The following is a 20,293-nucleotide window of genomic DNA, read 5'->3' as shown; positions in this document are numbered from 1 at the left end:
GGTGTGCAGAACAGCGTAAGGATTTCGGGTGAACTATCCAGTTCATTCGAATCTCGACGGGGACTACGACAAGGTGATGGACTTTCCTGCCTACTATTCAACATCGCCCTGGAAGGTGTTATGCGACGAGCCGGGCTCAACAGCCGGGGTACGATCTTCACGAAATCCAGCCAATTTGTCTGTTTTGCGGATGACATGGATATTATTGCTAGAACATTTGGAACGGTGGCAGAACAGTACACCCGCCTGAAACGTGAAGCAGCAAAGGTCGGACTGGTGGTGAATGCGGCTAAGACAAAGTACATGCTGGTAGGTGGGACTGAGCGAGACAGGACAAGCCTTGGCAGCAATGTTACGATAGACGGGGATACTTTCGAGGTGGTAGAAGAATTCGTCTACCTCGGTTCCTTGCTAACGGCTGACAATAACGTAAGCCGTGAAATACGAAGGCGCATCATCAGTGGAAGTCGTGCCTACTATGGGCTCCAGAAGAAACTGCGGTCAAAAAAGATTCACCCGCACCAAATGTACCATGTACAAGACGCTAATAAGACCGGTGGTTCTCTACGGACACGAGACATGGACGATGCTCGAGGAGGACCTACAAGCACTCGGAGTTTTCGAGCGACGGGTGCTAAGGACGATCTTCGGCGGCGTGCAGGAGAACGGTGTGTGGCGGAGAAGGATGAACCACGAGCTCGCTGCACTTTACGGCGAACCCAGCATCCTGAAAGTGGCCAAAGCCGGAAGGATACGATGGGCAGGGCATGTTGCAAGAATGCCGGACAACAACCCCGCAAAGCTGGTGTTTGCTAACCATCCGGTTGGTACAAGAAGGCGTGGAGCGCAGCGAACACGATGGGCGGACCAGGTAGAGCGTGATCTGGCGAGTGTTGGGCGTGACCGACGTTGGAGAGCTGCAGCTGCAAATCGAGTATTATGGCGGCAAATTGTTGATTCAGTATTATCATGAATTTGATGTTAACTAAATAAATGAAATGAGAAAATATGTTATATTAACGCTCTCATCTTAAAATTTGGTCGATACAATTTCCAGCGACATTGCCGTAAGTTTTTATTCATTTTTTAGAAAATTTGGCAACTTTAGCTGAAGTTTACATACAAACATTTTTGTAGAAGTTTCCTTTAAATAATATTTAAAGGTTCTTTGATCCATTATATGTTGAGTGAGATCTAGAGTTTTGAAACCGGACGCAAATTGGCAGAGATTTGGGCCTTAAAAAAATGACATATTTTTGAGGAGGTGACCCCAAACTTTTGATCGGGAGTGTACTTGCATACAAACATACACTGAGGATACTGTTCCTTATGTTTTTCATAGTTTATATCTTATGAATCAGTTATTGTGCATTTCCCACCCCATTGGACCCCTTTCGCAGTTAGTATAAATGCGGGATCGTGAATAAAACTGCGATTTTGCATCGAATCGTTTCGGTGTCTTCTGCGCACTTATTCAGCACTGTAAGGGGATTTTTTTTTATTATCGTACGGGTTTGGGCCGAAGGGTCTCAGATTTTCATGAAACTTTTTCCACAGGCAGGGCTCATGGATATATGAACAAAAAAATATGAGAAAAATTCAGGATCGCTTATTTTCCCGGAAAACTCAGGTGGATTTTTTTTTATTTTCCCCTGACACTACTTACTTTGAAAAATCATAACTCAAGAACGAAGCATCGTAGAAACAGTTTTTTTTAGAAAATGAAAACAAATTTTCTCAGGAATCCAAAAAAAAAAAATATGAACTGGAAAAAGTTTTCCACAAAATTTTCCACAGTTGAGAAAATTCGTAAAGAAAAGCCGAAAAAACTATGCCCGAACTCATGGAAAATTTTCGAAAAAATATTTTTGAGAAGGTTATTTTATAAGCTTTATTTGCTGAAATTTTTAAAATGCATTTTTTTTCGTTTTTGCGTTATGGCCAATTGGGTTTTTAAATTAAGAAAAATGTATTGATTTTTTGATTTTATACGAAAGAGCGCCTTTTTCTGAACCACCATGATTTTTTTTCAGATTTTTAGAACTTCATTTTGGTAGGGTTTGTGTTCCATCAGTAATCTCACGCTCCCAATTTCATCCTATTCGAAAACAAGCGATTACGGCACCGATTGATTCCGTTCTTTTTGTTTTCATGCGTGCTCACTCCCAACAAAAAATACAAAAATAAGAAACAAAACAAACAGTGCTTCATTCCTTTGTTTTTCGTAGGATGAAAATGGGAGCCACATGCTTAATAAGGGAACCAATACCCTACCTAAAATCGCTTCCGAAGAAATTTTTCGAAATCACCTTTTGACAGCTGGCCAACTGCTTGACAGCTCCGCCCAGTACAAAATGCGACGAGGGGTGATTCGACAAATCGCTCCCATACAAACTTCAAAATGATTTTTAAATAGGTTCCCGGGCACCAAAATTCATGAAAATTTGGATTTCGGCTCAGTTTTGTATGCAGATTCTGAATATGGAATTATCTCAACACCGCTAAAGAAGCCAATTGGCTGTGGGTTGTCCCAGTTTTAGCCGAAACTGAGTAAGAATACAAAGGATTTTTCGATTTCTGAGTAAGACCTGGCTGAGTAGAAAATTTTCTCGGTGTAAAAACTGTCTTCAGCAAACTTGCTAAAAATTGATAGGTCTACAACTTTGCCAAGGAATGTATATAGTTATTCTTGCCAATAAAAAAGTTTGGTTTCCAATTTCTTTGAAAATATGGACCACCCTAATTTTCATGCACATTAGAAATAGGGCCTTATTATTAGAGACATCTTTGTAGAAGGCTATATTTGTCTAAAAACTCATTTGAAGGCGCCGAATGTATCTTTCCTCGTAAATCTGGTTCGTGGACCACTGTGCAATGGTTTTGAAAATGTTAATTTTCTTAATTTTCTTCTAAAGGCTACATTTAATTTCCACTGAAAACTATAACATTTGAGAATCCGGAAAATTTTCAAAACTATCGGGAAAAACTCGGGAATTTTATTTGCCGTTCTGAGTGGCCACCCTGAAGATACGTGCCAGAAACCAAGGATTTTCTATTCATAAATCAGAAGTGAAGAATCAAATAACTTACCTGGACCGTTTCCACATCGTTTCCATTCCAGATGCAACGGCTTCTGGCGACTCGAAGTTGCTTAGACTAGATGTCGTCCCCCTCCGAAGCAAAGCCAAGGATCATGAAGGTGAGATTCCACTAGCGTGATGAATAAGGGACTCTTCGCCTTGTCCCGTACGATTTGACTCCAGGTGTATTGCAGTAACTCTCGGTTTATTACGGATTCTCAATCACATCGATCTGACCGACGATGGACAGCGTGCGGTCGGCACATTATTGATGACCTTTCACAATACATATGTTTTATGTTTTTTTTTAAGTTATATGGAATACATATTGAATTGTGTTCACGTTTTTTTACGTAGCTTCGTAATATAGAATATAATTATTTAATAAAAGTTTATCATATTTTATGTGTATTGAAATGCCCTCAAACTTTTCAATTCAGTGCGGAAAGAACAAATCCCTATTTGAACTGTGAAGCGCTGATCCTCAGACCGATCACGTCCTTGCCCACTTCGGCCACCCGACAGACAGCGCACGTCACACCCTTGTACGGCGGAAGGTACGACGCCGAGCAGAGGGAACATTTCTCCTCCGGCTTTCCTCGATAGATGGGCTTGTACGTGACGGCGCACAGGGTGAACGGATTGTGTTCGTCATACTGGAGGGTGTGCTCATCGGTTTCGTTCATTTCACATGCTTGGAGAATTTTACGGGCTTGCTGGGCGACTTCCGGACGAGGACCCAGTTCGAGCAGGCGCCGAGCGAAGGACGCTGCCGTTTTGTAGTTTTTCAGCTTGAAGAATAGGTTTAGAGCGGTACGAAGGGTCAGGATCTGATGAACCGGTTGGAGGTTGACGTGGGTGAAGTAGGCGGCCAATTCGCAGATGCGCTTCTGCTCGTCTAAGGTGTTCTTCGGTAGTCCCTTTCGGATGGTTTCCATCTGAAGACCGACCACATATTCTCGACAGATGGTCAGCAGCTGTTGAGCTTCGGCAATTTCTGTGCGGGATTCTACTACAAGCAGAGGAATGCACAGGATTATGTGTTGAAGTTTTTCGATGGCTTCAGTGAATTTGCCCGTCGTGGTCAATTGATAACAAGATTGAAGAGCTTGAACTAGATCGTTCAATTTGAAAGCTAAGGTAGGGTGACAGTTTTTAACGTTCATTTCTTTCCAGTTTCGGTTCGGGTATGCTCCTAGAGGACCCATATTTGGCAAGCAAGTATACGATGTTTTTGATCCTAAATGAGACTCCATGAAGAGATCCTTGTAAGGAGCGAAATTGACGACCCCGATCTGGTCATGTAGCAGACGGAATGCCGTTTCGTATGATCCAGCACGTACATGATCCGCCGCCAGTTGGGAGTTGATGGTCCAGAAGTGCGACGGAGGCAAACCCCTTGGCGGCACAGCGTAGAAGCCTTTGTCTCCAGCTGCACTAGCGGAAATCTTGGACATCAATTCTTCCGGCAGTTCGAGATCTTCATCGCCAACATCCCAGCCGGCTCCTTCGCCTCCCTCCAGTTTGACATCATCGTCATCCTTAGCGTCCTCAAACTTATCATCATCCTTCAAGTCGTCATCCACGCCCCAACCGTCCTCGTCAGCAGCTTCCGCAACGGTTTCGGTAGCAGCCAATGCCTGGTGAACGGTGGCCGCTCCACGGGACATCATCGTTCCCTCGAAGAAGCCCTTCGACACAGTCAACAGAGGCCAGTTGCTCTCCGCCTGCTGAATCGGAACCGGCGGTCGCAAGAACATGGCGTTGGGATTGACCTCTGGAAGATCCTTTCCTGCAGATGTAATTGTTTCAGCTAATTGGCTGGCATCCTCCTCCAGACCGTGGGTCTTTGCGGTCAAGTAGGCCAGCGATGTCTGGTTGCAATTCTTGAGAATTGAAACACGTTCCTTCACATCTCCCAGGAGCAGAGCACCTTGGTACTGAGCAGACACGTCCTTCCGGATCTCGGCGATTTTGTTCATCTTCTTCAGCTTTTCCAAGTTACCGGTTATTAGATAGAGGAATGATAGCTTGTCAAAGTTCTTGGTGCGTTGGTAGCACATCTCCACGACCTGGTGATTTCCTTGCATGAGGGCAACCTGGAAAATAAGATAAACGTTGAAATCGTCAACAACTGTTCTAGGCAGAGAAGCCGAAGACGAAGTCAATAACTCAAGCGCTTCGATAGGACAAAATTGTAAATTGTTTGGAAATATAACTATTTATTGTGAGGCAAGTACAATGATACACTATATGCCCAATAGGCCTGTCCATTTTTTCCAAAAAGTGAGTCTCAATTTCAAAGGATTTAGCTGGAATTTTGACCAGTTACTTCTTTTAGGATGCCAATCAAAATATGCGAGTGGACTTGAGAATCAGTGAACATTTTTGGAAATGTGGACAGGCCTAATGCCCAAGGAGTCGAGAAAATTTTCCCGACCGGAACGGGAATCGAACCCGCCGTCTCCGGATTGACGATCCATAGCCTTAACCACTAAGCTAACTGAAAACCCCAATATTCCAATATTCTACAGATCAAATTTACTGCAAATTTTACAAGGAATCCGAATATCAAAAAATATATGAGGTTTACGGTCGAATTTATGAGTTATAGGGAGAAATCTGATCAAAGAAGCATCAAAACGTTGTAACGTCAAGGGTAGAATGTGACTTCAACTTCCAAAGCGTCAAAAAGTAGGGTAGAAGCTTCAGTTTTGGCCAGTCCGGAGTTTTGGCCATAGTGCGGTATTGAGCCTGTTGCGATGCGTAAATTTAATTTTTACTACAGTGATAGACATTCGTTTAGCCGAGCACAAAAAAGTGTCAGGAAACGCATACAAAAGATTTTATGATAAAACTTTTTTATCGTAGTAATAGTATATCTAGTATAGTTTTATAAAAATGTAATACATTAAACTTACATATACACTGAAACAAAACCGGGGGTAAAAACCCTTCAAATTTCATTTTTTGCCTAGACATTCGTTTAGCCGAGGTAAATGAAAAATTGGTTTTTAATAGATTTTTTTGCAATTTCGTGAGTATATTTCGAGAATATACTCCAAGGCATTTAGTTTATGACGTGTTAGCAAGATGTTTGACCTTAAAAGTTTATTTATTTGTGAAATTCAGAGAAATATTATAAAACAATGTCCCGATAAGGAGAAGCGACGATAAACAAATTTATTTAACCTTCCGTTAATCGCGCTGTTGTACTTTGTACAACACATAAGAATTATCGACTATTACTTTGAAACCATCTTTTCTATCGATGTCAACCCCAAATGTATTCTACAGGAATCTTATTTGGAATATTATAAGACCTTTTTTGAAAACAGTATAACTCCTTATAATGCGGAAAGTTGAAAATCGCAATATGAAGAACGTACTATATTTAAGATAAGATAGACAGTTGATTGTGAATTAGTGTATTTCAAAATCTAAATGATCTAAAAATATGGTGTCTTCGGCAAAGTTACTTGGGATATCAAGGGCCTTCGCGAGGTGATCTGAGAAATCCAGATTTCAACCGATAGGCGGCGCTAGTGAGCTTGTATTTTTTATATCCCATATAACTCAGGATCCTGAGTACTTAGAAAGATGGTGTCTTCGGCAAAGTTGTTTGGTTGGTTAAACACTAACTGATGGAGAGCCGTTTGGTTTGAAACTCTACATCTAGGTGGCGCTAGTGGGCATTGAAATTTTATAACTCATACATCTCAGGACCCTGATTACTTAGAAAGATGGTGTCTTCTGCAAAGTTCTTTAGTAGATCAAACACTAACTGATGAAGACAAGTATGATGTGGAGTTCCACATACAGGTGGCGCAAGTGAGTACTCAAATATTTTAACTCATATATCTCGAGATCTTGATTAGTTAGAAAGATTATGTCTTCAGCTAAGTTGTTTAGTAGATCGAACACTAACTGATGGAGAGCCGTATGATTTGAAACTCCACATCTAGGTGGCGCTAGTGGGTATTCAAATTTTATAACTCATGTGTCTCAGGACCCTGATTACTTAGAAAGATGGTGTCTTCTGAAAAGTTGTTTAGTAGATCAAACACTCACTGATGAAGACAAATATGACGTGCAATTTCACATCCAGGTGGCACTAGTGAGCATTCCCATTTTATACCTCATATATATCAAGATCCTGATTACTTAGAAAGATGATGTCTTCGACATTGTTGTTTGATGGATAAAGGATGGATGTACTTATCCCGTGACATTGACAACCTTAAGATAGAGTATACTGAAACACGATGGTCAGATATTGAATATTTTACTAAGCGCTTTAACTTCATGTAAAATTAATCAATCAAGTGCAAATTTAAACAAATTATAATCAACTAGTTGTGTAATTTTCAAATTTTGAAAACTTTCGGAAGTATAAAAATTTACAGCTCGTTGATTTTTTTTCTAGACGAACACGTTCATGCTTTTGCAAATTTACAACTAGCGTCTTCTGGTGGCAGAAGCACGAATCAAATGGTCAATCAACTGAAAGCCCTTGATCTACCAACCAACCTTGCCAAAGATATCAACTTCCCAGGTAATCAGACTTGGAGATATCTATCTATATAAAAATGAGTTTGAAATCCCTTTGAGGCAACAAAACTCAAGAACGGGTGGACCGATCAGCATGAGTCTTGCATGGTTCGATTCGTATTCGTGGTGGCTGTGTTTATATGTACAAAAAGTTACGAAAATCAAGTCCAAAAGTTAGAAAATTGATAAAGTACTGATTTTTATGAACTGGGAAGAAAATCAATATGATCGAAATCAAACCAATCTAGAGTGCGGTGCTTAAATTAGCTCAAAAGCTGTCAAACCACCACAAGATTGGCAAGACAGAGTTTGCCGGAACAGCTAGTATAAGATATATATAAATATGAGTTCAAAGTTTCTTTGAGGCAACAAAACTCTCGAACGGGTGAACCGATCAGCATGACTCTTGCATGGTTCTCTTCGTATTCATGGTGGCTGTGTTTATAAGTATTAAAAATTACGAAAATAAACTGAAAAAATAAAAAAAAAATGACAAATTACAGATTTTTCATGAGCTGGGAAGGAAATCAACACGATCTAAATGAAACCAATCTAGAGTGCGGTGCTATTTTGTGCTTAACAGTTGTCAAACCTCCACAAGACGGCAAGACAAGGTTTGCCGGGCCAGCTAGTAAGATATAAAATTTGCATACTCATTAGCACCACTTACTGGCGAAGTATTGATTTCAACGACCCATCAACCAAATACACTTAGCCTATTTGACAACTTTGCCGAAACCACCATCTCTCTTCTAGTAACCAGGATCCTGAGAACTATTGCATATACATTTTTTATGTTCACTAGCGTCATCTCGTGGTGAAAATACTATTCAAACGGACAACTATCTGTAAGTTTTCGATCTTTTAGAAGGTCGGCACGAGAGGTAACTTTGCCTCCATTTGGTCTTTGATCTACCAAACAACTTTGCCGAAGACACCATCTTTCTGAGTAAAGTGGAGCTTCGTGGCCGTTCGGTTAGCGTTACCAAGCGTGTAACCGCACCATGCTATCCACTGGTGCATGTAATGTATGTCGTGTCCATGGTCTAGTGTTAAGTTCTGTTCAGTCTGTACAGCCTCTGGCTGAAGACGGTGTCCTGCGCCTTTTTAAGGATCCTGAGCTACATGAGATCAACAATTTACGTGCTCACTAGCGCAACTATCACTCATCTATAAGCCCTTGATATACCAAACATCTTTGTCGAAGACACTATCTTTCTAAGTAATAAGGGTCCAGAGATACATAATATATGTTTACGTGCTCACTAGCGCCGCCAAGTGATGAAATTTCAAATTAAACTGTGAATCATCCGTAAGTACTTGACCTACCAAACAACTTTGCCGAAGACACAATCTTTCTAAGTTATCAGGTTCCCGAGATACATAGGATACAAAGTTTATTTGCTCACTAGCGCCGCCTAGTGGTGGAATTTCCAATTAAACGGCCAATAATCTGTAAGCCGTTTACCTACCAAACAACTTTGCCGAAGACACAATCTTTCTAAGACATCAGGATCCTGAGATATAAGATATAACATGAAATTGCTCACTAGCGCCGCCTAGTGATGAAATTTCAAATTAAACTGCGAATCATCCGTAAGTCCTTGACCTACCAAACAACTTTGTCAAAGACACCATCTTTCTAAGTAATCAGGATCCCGAGATATATAGAATATAAAGTTTATTTGCTCACTAGCGCCGCCTAGTGGTGGAATTTCCAATTAAACGGCCAATAATCTGTAAGCCGTTTACCTACCAAACAACTTTGCCGAAGACACCATCTTTCTAAGATATCAGGATCCTGAGATATAAGATATAACATGATATTGCTCACTAGCGCCGCCTAGTGGACGTATTACGAATCAACTTTGTCAGCATCAAGTAGCCCATGAAATTTACAACAACTTTGCCAAAGACAGTCCTCCTCTAAACAATCAGGATCCTTAGATATTTCAGAATGTATGGGTGTTGTATAAAGTACAACGCGCGACTGCTCGCGTTACAAAAATTGGCGCGAGTACTGAAAGGTTAAGAAAACTGATTTCTGTAAACACTCAAACGTAAGCTAGATTAGCAGTTTTGAAAATATGGCACAGAATTATTGTCTGAAATGTTCAAATTATTGCATAAAATGTCATGAAAAAAATAAGTATATTGGTTTTTGGTTGGTTAAACCACAGACAAACAGACGTAACACTTCGAACATTTTTCGATTCAAATCATAGTCACGAAAACATATTCGCCCAATGCTAAAAGGCCTATGTTTGGCCGACCACCAACTAGGTGGCGGTAGTGAGCAAACGTCAAACTCGAACAAAAACGATGCGAGCGCCACGGTTGGGCAGTTGGCCAACTATCAAATTTTGAAAAAGACCGTTAAATCGGTGTACGATGTGAATTATTAGAGTGTTACGTCTGTTTGTCTGTGGTTAAACTTTAAAATGGGATTGATAAAAGCTAAAATAAATATTGCTAATTTAGAGAAAACTTTCCGTTTTACGGTAGAACGAAAAGCTACCGCAGCTGTCAGACTACTGATTTTCACTGAGGTATCATCGATCTACCTTAGCGAGCCCTAGCGATGCCTTGGATACGACGCCGATGATCATTGTTTGTTGTTGGTTTTCAGTTCAAATCACCTTGCAAGCATGCTTCGATTTGGCCTTCAGTTTCAATGATAGGATGATTTTCAAGCCTGCGGTAGGACTTTGACAGCTGCGGTAGAACTCGACGGCTACCGCAGAGTGGAAATTTTTCTAAAAATCCGCAATAGTTCTGCATTGAAATAAATACGTGCCCTAATGCCTGTGGAGTATACCTGTTTGATACTACCATTACTAAATGAGTTAGAAGACTGCAAAGTGAAAGAACTGCAAGAAGTGTCAGATTTTATGTACCCTGATTATTCAAAAGCAAATACTCATACAAAAATGCAAGATTTGGTAAAAAAATGGCTTATTTCATTCAATCTGAAGAAATATATTATAAATGAGTCTTAGTTGTGAACCACATTCATTTTTAACATGATTTATTTGAAAAGAATGTCTAAATTATGAAACAAGTAGTTCATGCTAGAAGTTTGAATACTTTCGGTGCCATTTCTCGAAATATGAGCCGTCCAATGTATATTATTTCAGCCAGAATACAGTCTAGAAGATATTGGGAGCTATTAGAAGACGTAATAGTAGTGAACTCTGTGATTTATACAAGTGAAACCATCATATTTCATCAAAACAATACTTAAATACGTGATTTTTTGATGGTTTGTGTTATTTTTACCCTTCTTACACCCATAAGAAGGGTATAAATATCGCTCGAAAAACCGACTTTCGATCCGAGGCCCGGAGGGCCGAGTCTCATATACCAATGAACTCAGCTCGACGAACTGAGCAAATGTCTGTATGTGTGTGTGTGTGTGTATGTGTGTATGTGTGTGTGTGTGTGTGTATGTGCGTTACAAAAAAAAGTCACGCACGTTTCTCAGCCGTCTGTCAACCGATTTGAGTTCTCTTGGAAGCAAATGAAAGCTACTACATCCTAGTAGAACGCTATTGAATTTTTTTTCGATTGGACGTTTGGTTACCGAGATATCTTTCGAAGAGTACTTATGAGTCATACTTCTAAACTTTTTAGGATTTTTGACCAAGTGTATCATAATAAATATTTCGACCGTTTGTCAATCGATTTGGGTTCTCTTGGCACCAAATGAAAGCTACAGCATCCTAGTAGATCGCCCAGAAATTTTATTTCGATTGGACATTTGGTTACAGAGATATCTTTCGAAGAGTACTTCGAATTTATACAACTAAACCTTTTGAGATTTTTGACCAAAAGTATCATAATAAATATCTTAGCCGTCTGTCAACCGATTTCGGTTATCCTGGCACCAAATAAAAGCTACAACATTCTAGTAGAACCCTATACATTTTCATTAGGATTGGACATTTGGTTACCGAGATATCTTTCAAAGAGTACTTGGGAGTAATACAGGTTAACTTTTTGAGATTTTTGACCAAGGGTACCATAATAAATATCTCAGCCGTCTGCTAACCGATTTGGGTTCTCTAAGCACCAAATGAAAGCTACAATATGCTTGTATAAGGCCCTGAAATTTTATTTCGATTCGACATTTGATTACTGAGATATCTTACGTAGAGTATTTCAATAAATTATTTTTTTTATTATATTCACTTGTTATCTTGCATTTGTTTTTGACCAGTCTATGGGAAATTATTTTTCAATAAATAATGCTGATCTCATACAAAGTGTATTCTAGCAGGTTATTGTTTTCAACAAAATTATAATTAACAAATTACAAATACACAGGAATTTTATGAAAACTAACAATATGTTAAATGAAAGCTTTAAATTTATATATTGTGGGAAAAATGCAAGAACTGTACAGCCAAAATAACTAGTTAATGCCAAAACTGATTAACTTAGTAGATGTATCATTTTTGTCCTTTCAACACCATAACCATGAATACCAAGTACTTCGGAGTTAATTTATTCGACTGATTAAGAGATATGAGACAAAGTGCATCTTGCTGTTTTTTTTATCCATTTGTTAATCGATTCAAGATTATTTGGCAGTTAACAAAAGATACAATATTCCAGAATATGAAAGCTATTTTTTTAACATTCCATATAAGATTCTTGGAGGTATCTGGCATTACTGGTAAGTCCATGGTCTATGCTATTTTGGGAACCATTTCACTAGATGTCAAATCCACAATATTTTCTAGAACTTTTGGCCAATCGCACAAAATAAATTTGCTTAATACGCATAATACAACAATATTTTTAATAAGTGTAAGAAGGGTTCTGTTCACCATAGGTGGATTAAATCGGGTTTTTTCTGTTAAAAACGTAGTTTTTCGCAAAATTTCAACCTGCTTTGGTCATGAAACTTTCATTAGATTCTTTTGAAACACTTCCGATAAAAATAACTACACCAAATCTCAATTGAGAAACATTTAAAATATTATGACATATTTATATGAGATGTATGCAAAATTAATATGGCAACACTTCCAAAAACGATCTAATTCATGATTTACAAGTCGATCTATAATGCAGATCACCATACAAAATGACTTTGTTAGATATTTTTCGAAATTTGATAGATTTTTATTATGTAATTCTAAAAATTGTACAATTCGGCTAAACGAATGTCTAGGCAAAAAATGACATTTGAAGGGTCTTTACCCTCGTTTTTGATTCAGTGTATATGTAAGTGTGATATATCACATTTTTATAAAACAGTACTAGCTATACTATCACTACGATAAAAAAGTTGTATCATAAAATCTTTTGTATGAGTTTCCTGGCACTTTTTTGATTTTTTTTTAGCCTCGGCTAAACGAATGTCTATCACTGTAGTAGATTCTAATACAATATGATAATTACAGCTGTGAAAACCACACATTTTGATTAAAAACTAGAAGAAAAAAATATATTTCCTTAAAAAATCTGCTCCCATACATCTATTTTGGCCAGGGTGCTTCTAATTTGGCCACTCCCATAAAAAATACACGTGATTGGCCAAAATAGAAACCAAACTGAAGAATATGGCCAAAACTGCGGCAGAGCTTTTATTTTGGCCAGTGCCACTTTTAATACAAAAATCAAGTATTGGCTTGATTTCTGCATTTTTCCTTCGAAATATAGATTGAAACCTTTCATTTGACGCATTAGTTGTTTTCATAGGATTATAGGTAATTTTTATAGAAATGATTTCCCTTAGACTGGCCAAAACCGGTGCCCGCACCCTACATGAGTAAAGTTAACTGCGTTAATAACTTGTAAGTTCCTTTTTCGAATGAGGATGACTCATGTAGATAATTGACACTGAGGAAGATTACAAGTGGTAGTCGAAATACGCGTATCTGTCAAAGAAGAAGCAGAATAGGGCGGAATTTAAAGGTACAAAACTGATTACACTCATTCGAAGAGGGCATTCTGCTTAGAGGGTTCGAAAAGTCGGTACAAGATATAAGATCCGATAAACCCTTCAACTAGTGATGATGCTATGCATGCTGCTTCCGTTGTACCTTAAAATCGCTGCGCGACATTGGTATACCACTAGTGACTGAAGGTGAGCTACGGGATGCTGCCAAGAAGATGAAACCGTCTATTACGCCATGGGCCAGATAAGATTCCTGCAATCGTTTTCAAGAAGGGCATAGGCTCACTCGCATCTCCTCTGTGTTATATCTTCAATCTCACACCGCAGAATAAGAAGTTTCCTTTATGTTCCCAATCTACAAAAATGGTATAACAAAAGCGATGATCGTAACTACAGAGGTATTACATCACTGTGTGCTGGCTACAAGCTATTCGAGACGGTAATCAACAACTACCTTTTTCCACTGTCCAGCATGGATTCTACCCTGGCAGGTCAGAAATGAGCAAACTTCTTTGCTTCTCCTCCACCTGCATCAACCAGTTAGAAGATGGGAAACAAGTTGACGCAATCTTCACCGATTTGAAGGCAGCATTTGATAAAATCGATTATCGTATCTTGTTATGCAAGTTGGCGAAGCTTGATGCGTCGGACGACATGGTAAAGTGGTTGGAGTCATACCTTTGCGACAGGAAGCTTTGCGTCAAGATCGGATCGTATACTTCTACCTAGTTTACTAATTCCTCCGACGTACCGCAAGGGGGTAATCTTGGGCCGCTTCTTTTCGCACTTTACTTCAACGATGTCGCTGCTTTACTGGGCATTGGATGCAGACTGATATACGCTGACGATCTTAAGATCTATGTTGTTGTTGAAAGTCTAGCCGACTGTGAAGGATTGCAACAATTACTAAAAGCCTTCGTCCGTTGGCGTGAAGTCAATCGAAGGAGGCTCAGCATCAATAAATGCTTCGTGATAACCTTCCACCGTTGCACAGCTCCTATTCGCATGGATTACAAAATTGGCGATACATCCATTCAGCGAGTCAGCCAAGTGAGACTTGGGAGTGCTGCTAGATTCCAGATTATCCTTCAATGAGCATCGCTCGGAAATCATCGATCGTGCAAATCGACAGCTGGGATTCATTATGCGAACATCCAAAGATTTCGATGATATCCGGTGTTTGAAAACACTTTACACCTCGCTGGTTCGGTCGATTTTGGAAACCTCATCCGTTGTTTGGTGTTTATATCAAGCAAGCTGGGTGGACAGTAGTATGGTACACGCTTGTATGGAAAAAATAAATCCTCGCTCCAGTCGACTTTTTAGATTCCATTTAGGTCCCATATGATCTGTACAAAATTTCAGCGCAATCGGTGAAACTATAATTTAGCGCAAGCGGTTCAAAGTTTTCATAGGATTTACTATGGGAAAAGTTACACTTTCAGATAAAAAATCCCAGAGGTCGCCCCTTGTCTCCTTAATTCAAATCGATCAACGTTTCTTGTAGAAAAATAATTCATGAAACTTTCCTTCGAAGACCGCAAAACAATTGGATGCTTGTGGAAAAAGTTATTGATTTATTACCGATTAGTGATCCAACGAACGGCTTTTTATTTTGTTTTATCAGCAGCACTGCTGCTGCCGTTGTTGCATGGGGAGGCGGGAGGCATCACCACCCCCAGAAACAGCAGCAGCCAAGGCAGCAGCTACAGTGCTGCTAATAAAACAAAACAAAAAGCCGTTCGTTGGATCACTAATCGGTAATAAATTAATAACTTTTTTCACAAGCATCCAATTGTTTTGCGGTCTTCGAAGGAAAGTTTCATGAATTATTTTTCTACAAGAAACGTTGATCGATTTGAATTAAGGAGACAAGGGGCGACCTCTGGGATTTTTTATCTGAAAGTGTAACTTTTCCCATAGTAAATCCTATGAAAACTTTGAACCGTTTGCGCTAAATTATAGTTTCACCGATTGCGCTGAAATTTTGCACAGTTCATATGGGACCTAAATGGGATCTAAAAAGTCGACTGGAGCGAGGATTTGATATTTGTCCCATACTAGTGGACAGGCTGAAACGTATTCAAAAACGGTTTGTGCACTATGCCCTACGGCGACTTCCATGGAGAGACCGTACCATTCTGCCACCATACGAAGACCGGTGTTGCTTACTTGGAATAGAAACACTAGAGCAACGGCAGTAAATTCAACAGGCTGTTACCTACCTTGATACCTTGTTGGCTACAAAGTAACTTTACTCCAATGCCGAGCGTATAGTAGAGCACCATCTTCGTCGGTCTTGGGCGATGTTCCTCCAGTTTCCCCGAACGTGTAGGGATCGTAGATCTTCTTCAACCGCGTGCAGCCAGCGAGTTCGCGGCCGCCCACGAAGTCGCCTACCTCTACCGGGTTCTCTGCTGAATATTGTTTTCGCTATTCTTTCTTCCGACATTCGCACTACGTGTCCAGCCCACTGAAGTCTGCCGTATTTTATACGTTTCACAATATTCGCATCTTCGTACACTTGGTACAACTCGTGATTCATGCGTCTGCGCCACACTCCATTTTCTTGTTTCCCACCGAGAATTGTCCGCAGCACTTTGCGCTCAAAAACTCCAAAAGCTTTTCGGTCTACCTCCTTTAACGTCCACGCTTCGTGACCGTAGAGGGCAACCGGAAGAATCAGCGTCTTATACAGAGCGAATTTTGTTTGCGTTTGCAAGTTACGGGACCTAAGCTGGCTACGCAATCCGTAAAAGGCCCTATTCGCAGCTGCAATACGCCTTTTCACTTCACGGGAAACGTCATTGTCACATGTCACAAGTGTTCCAAGATAAACAAATTCTTCAACAATTTCAAACACTTCCCCATCAATCACTACCTCAGCACTAACACCACTAGGCCTGCTTCTGTCTCTACCCGCTATCATGTACTTCGTCTTGGTAGAGTTAATCATCAAGCCTATCCTCGCTGTCTCTCTCTTCAGTGGAGCATAAGCTTCCTCCACTGCCCTACGATCGATGCCGATGAGATCAATATCGTCCGCAAAACCGAGGAGCATGTGCGACCGTGTGATGATAGAGCCATTCCTCTGCACGCCTGACCTCCTAATCGCTCCTTCGAGTGCAATGTTGAACAATAAAATTTGAAAGAGCATCCCCCTGCTTCAATCCATCCAAGGTCACAAACGACGTAGACACTTCGTCCGCGATCAACAGGCTGTTATCGCTGCCAAGATCCTGAATGGAGAAATAGACTGCCCAAATCTTCTTACAAGGCTATCTCTGAATGCTTCCAACAGGATTCAACGTAGAAGTTTTGAACGGATGCTCGCAACACGATTTCATCGTTCAGTGTATGGCTGTAATGAACCGATGTCCTCCATAATAAGCGCTTTCAATAATGTGGCCTATTTGTTCGAATTTGGAATGTCTTCAACGCAATTCAGAAGCCACGTCAAACATTCATTGCTCCCAATTGGGTTGTTTAGTGAATCAAATATTGCCATTTTGTTTAGCCTAATCGAAAGAGCTCATTTTTCCGAGTATAAGATGATGTTATTGCGTTCCAATTCCTTTGTTTTGATGGTTAAATAAACAAAACAGTTTTAATTTTCGTGGATAGAATGACAGTTTAATCAATAAAGTGACAGTTCGCCCCTAACAAAAAATTTTCCCCATACAAACTTTAAATGCATTTTAAAAATAGTTCCCGGGCACCAAAAATTATGAAATTTTGTATTTCGACTAATTTTTGAACGGAGATTCTGATTATGCAATAATCTGGATACCCCTAAAGAACCCAATTAATGTTTAAATTAGTATAAGTAACATTCATTAAGACTCATATCAAATGGATTGATAAATAATAACAATAAAAATAAGTATTAACAATCAGACAGTAACTGCCATCAACACGGAGATGAACCAGCCACTGGCTGAAAGTCTCAATGAAGATGTTCATTCACTACACAACAACTATGTAATCAAAACTCACCTGTGCCAATCGCTCCCAGCACTGCTTATCATCGAGGGCCTTTGCCGCCTCTAGCGCCACTTCGATGTTGCCGCATTCCAGTGCCAACCCGAACCGGGTCTTCTCATCCTTGACAAAGTGTAGCGCCACCTCCGGGTAGCCCTTCTGTTGCAGATAGGCAATAATGCTCTGCCCAACGAGCCGCGCATTGCGCACCATGTGCAGAACCTCCTCGTACTTCCGGTTGATCAGCGCCAGCTTGAACTTGTACTCGGTGGTGTCGATGTTGAGGACGCGGGTGCGACACTCCCGATCCAAACAGAACACTTGGCTGTTCTTGACCCGGGTGATGTAGATCGGAAGATCCAACGTACGGATGATTCCGTGATCTCCGTTGATGATCGCATACTTGATGTGGTTGGAGGTGGTGTAGATGAACACTCCCGATTCGTCCCAGGCACCACTCTTGATACGAGCGCTTTCGTGGATAGAGCAAAGAAGATCCAGACGACGATTACAGATATTTAGGGTATGCTTGGCCAAGAGGGCAACGTGGCTCATATCAGCGGACCAAACAACGTATTTGCACTTGGCGATTTTCACCTGAGCCAGGGTGCGAAGTTGCTGTACGTCGAACAGGGTCACGTGCTCCGGTTCACGGAGGAGCAACATTCCAGTTCCGGCGTAGAAGATCTCATCGCAAACCGGGGTCTGAATTTTCTTGGTGACCTCGTTCTTGAAGTTCTTGATGACCAACTGGTTCGAACGGTCCAAAACAGCAAACCGATTACGGGCGACCCAAACGGCAGTCATACCGGAAGAACGCTTGCTGTCGGTTTCGTTGTTCTGGGAGTTGCTGTCCTTTTGCGGAATGCTATATAGATCATAAGTGCTGTTCTCCAAGTTAGAGGTTCTGGTGCACAGGAGGACTGCGTTCAACGCAGGGTTATACGACATGCTGTAAACCGGAGTCTTTCCACCTCCACGAATCGTCATCACAACGGAATCGGTCGTGGTATTGAAATCGAGTTCTCGGAGGAATCGTTCCTTGACGTAGTACAGGCAATTACCATAGACTGCGTAAGCCGGACGTTCACGTTCCAACTTGAACACGATCATTCCGGAATCATGGCCAGCTGCGAACAGATTCAAATTGGGATGAGCAGCCAAAATCCAGAACCGCTCATGTTCCCTACGGAACGTGTGGATGCACTGACGTTTGGTCATGTCCCAAACTCGGATGCTTTTGTCCTCGCTGTTGGAAACGATCAGCTCCGCCCGCGGATGGAACAGCACACAGGAAACATTGTTGTAATGTCCGCGACAAGTGTCCACTTCCCAAGCCTTGTATTCATTCATTCGCCACAGCTTAATCTGACGATCGTCCGCTCCAGACACGATCAGCGGCAGAGTCGGATGGAAATGAGCCCAGTTAACACCGCGATCGTGACCCTCCAAAACATGTTTCACCACAGCATCCGCTTGACCAAATAGATCCGTGGCCGTCGGATTCTTCAGGTGATCATCCAAACCGGAAGGTCCCGGTGCCACATTCTTTTTCCTCAGACCGGAAATGTCCCAAATCCGCACGGTCTGATCCAGCGAAGCCGACACAATGATGTCATCCGTCGGGTGGAACTGGGCACACATCACGTAATGGTTATGCCCGGTCAGGACACAGATGCACGACCGCGACTGCCAGTTCCAGATCCTGATCGTCTGATCATCGGATGCACTCAAGATCCACGGATACTCATGATGGAACACCGTCGTCCGGACGTAGTCCAAATGTCCCAACAGCGAAAAAATGCAGCGCCTCTGCTTGTAGTTCCACACCTTAATCTTAAAATCATCTCCCCCGGACACGAACAGCGGCTGCTGGCTGTGGAAGGCAATTCCACGGACCGGCCCGTCATGTTCATCGAACTTCTCGATCAGTGTACTAATACGATAGTCCCACAGTTGAATCACGCCACTGTGCAAACTGTTACGCAAAGAAAAAACATAAAAATAAAATTTAACTTCAATCAAAATCCATCAGACAAAACTGTGCTTACCTGGCCAGAATCCATGGTCGCTTCGGGTGGAACGAGAGACCCTTCACTCGAGCCGACTTGGTTTCGAAATTTGTAAGCATTCCGGTTGACAATATTCCACTTTTTCTTTGCACAAAATATTTTCCAGCGTCAGAGCTTAACTTTCACTTACAGCTAACGCCCACTTTGGATGCGTTTCGGCTCAATTTGAGCAATTTCACAGGAAAATTGAAAATTTTACAAAATATTTCGACTTTTGCACTTCTTTTTCGACTCCTTTTTCCCTGCGATGTTGTGTGTTGACACGTCGGACGAAATCTGTCAATTTGATCTAGACCAGTTGGATTGCCCAGTGGTAGTCTTTTGCACACTCGTGTAAATTTACTCAAAAGTGAGTAAAATTTAACTCATTTTGGCCAAAAGTGGAACATCTGAACTGAATCACAGACCGAGTCACAGACAAACAGACGTAACACCATAGACTTCATAAATAATCAAGAACAAATTGAGTTCGATTCGTGGCCAAGTTCGTGGCACCAGTTTTCCCCACGGTTCCCCCAGTAAATCGCCCTATGGATTACTGCACGAATTTATTCTGGCCTGCTTATTCTCACACGAAATTTGACGTTTAAGAGGTGTCGGCACCGCTCAAACGTCAAATTTTGTATGAGAGTAAGCAGGCCAGAATAAATTCGTGCAGTAATCCATACTGGTTTTCTTAACGCGACGCTTTTAACGTCAGT

At 41.0% G+C, this 20,293-nt stretch overlaps 2 protein-coding genes across 2 annotated transcripts in view; one reads left to right on the top strand and one right to left on the bottom strand.

Moving 5' to 3' along the window:
* LOC109429119 (mediator of RNA polymerase II transcription subunit 16) overlaps positions 1–3,491 on the top strand; it is a 72,674-nt gene extending 69,183 nt beyond the window's left edge. Inside the window, exon 7 of the mRNA XM_029876773.2 lies at positions 3,122–3,491. Coding sequence (XP_029732633.2) covers positions 3,122–3,155 — 34 coding nt within the window. The 3' untranslated portion in view covers positions 3,156–3,491. The remainder of the gene's footprint in view (positions 1–3,121) is intronic.
* LOC115268660 (coatomer subunit alpha) lies at positions 3,267–19,852 on the bottom strand. The gene is made up of 3 exons (XM_029876772.2): positions 19,572–19,852; positions 17,536–19,498; positions 3,267–5,179 (listed from the first exon to the last, which is right to left on the bottom strand). The coding sequence occupies exons 1-3, from the start codon at positions 19,649–19,651 to the stop codon at positions 3,539–3,541; spliced, it is 3,684 nt and encodes a 1,227-aa protein (XP_029732632.2). The 5' UTR covers positions 19,652–19,852; the 3' UTR covers positions 3,267–3,538.
* Positions 19,853–20,293: the final 441 nt, after the last annotated feature.

This window comes from Aedes albopictus, chromosome 2, assembly GCF_035046485.1.
Source record: "Aedes albopictus strain Foshan chromosome 2, AalbF5, whole genome shotgun sequence".
Taxonomy (NCBI): Eukaryota; Metazoa; Arthropoda; class Insecta; order Diptera; family Culicidae; genus Aedes; species Aedes albopictus.
Note: the sequence above shows the minus strand (reverse complement) of the source record. Positions and strands in the feature narration are given on the sequence as shown.

Bases quoted from the DNA above. Each gene is read 5' to 3' on its own strand.
- LOC115268660 (XM_029876772.2), bottom strand. From the start codon at position 19,651: ATGCTTACAAATTTCGAAACCAAGTCGGCTCGAGTGAAGGGTCTCTCG. The intron at 19,499-19,571 runs GTAAGCACAGTT...TTTGCGTAACAG, and splicing joins CGACCATGGATTCTGGCCAG to TTTGCACAGTGGCGTGATTC. The intron at 5,180-17,535 runs GTGAGTTTTGAT...CTTATTTTCCAG, and splicing joins GCTGGGAGCGATTGGCACAG to GTTGCCCTCATGCAAGGAAA.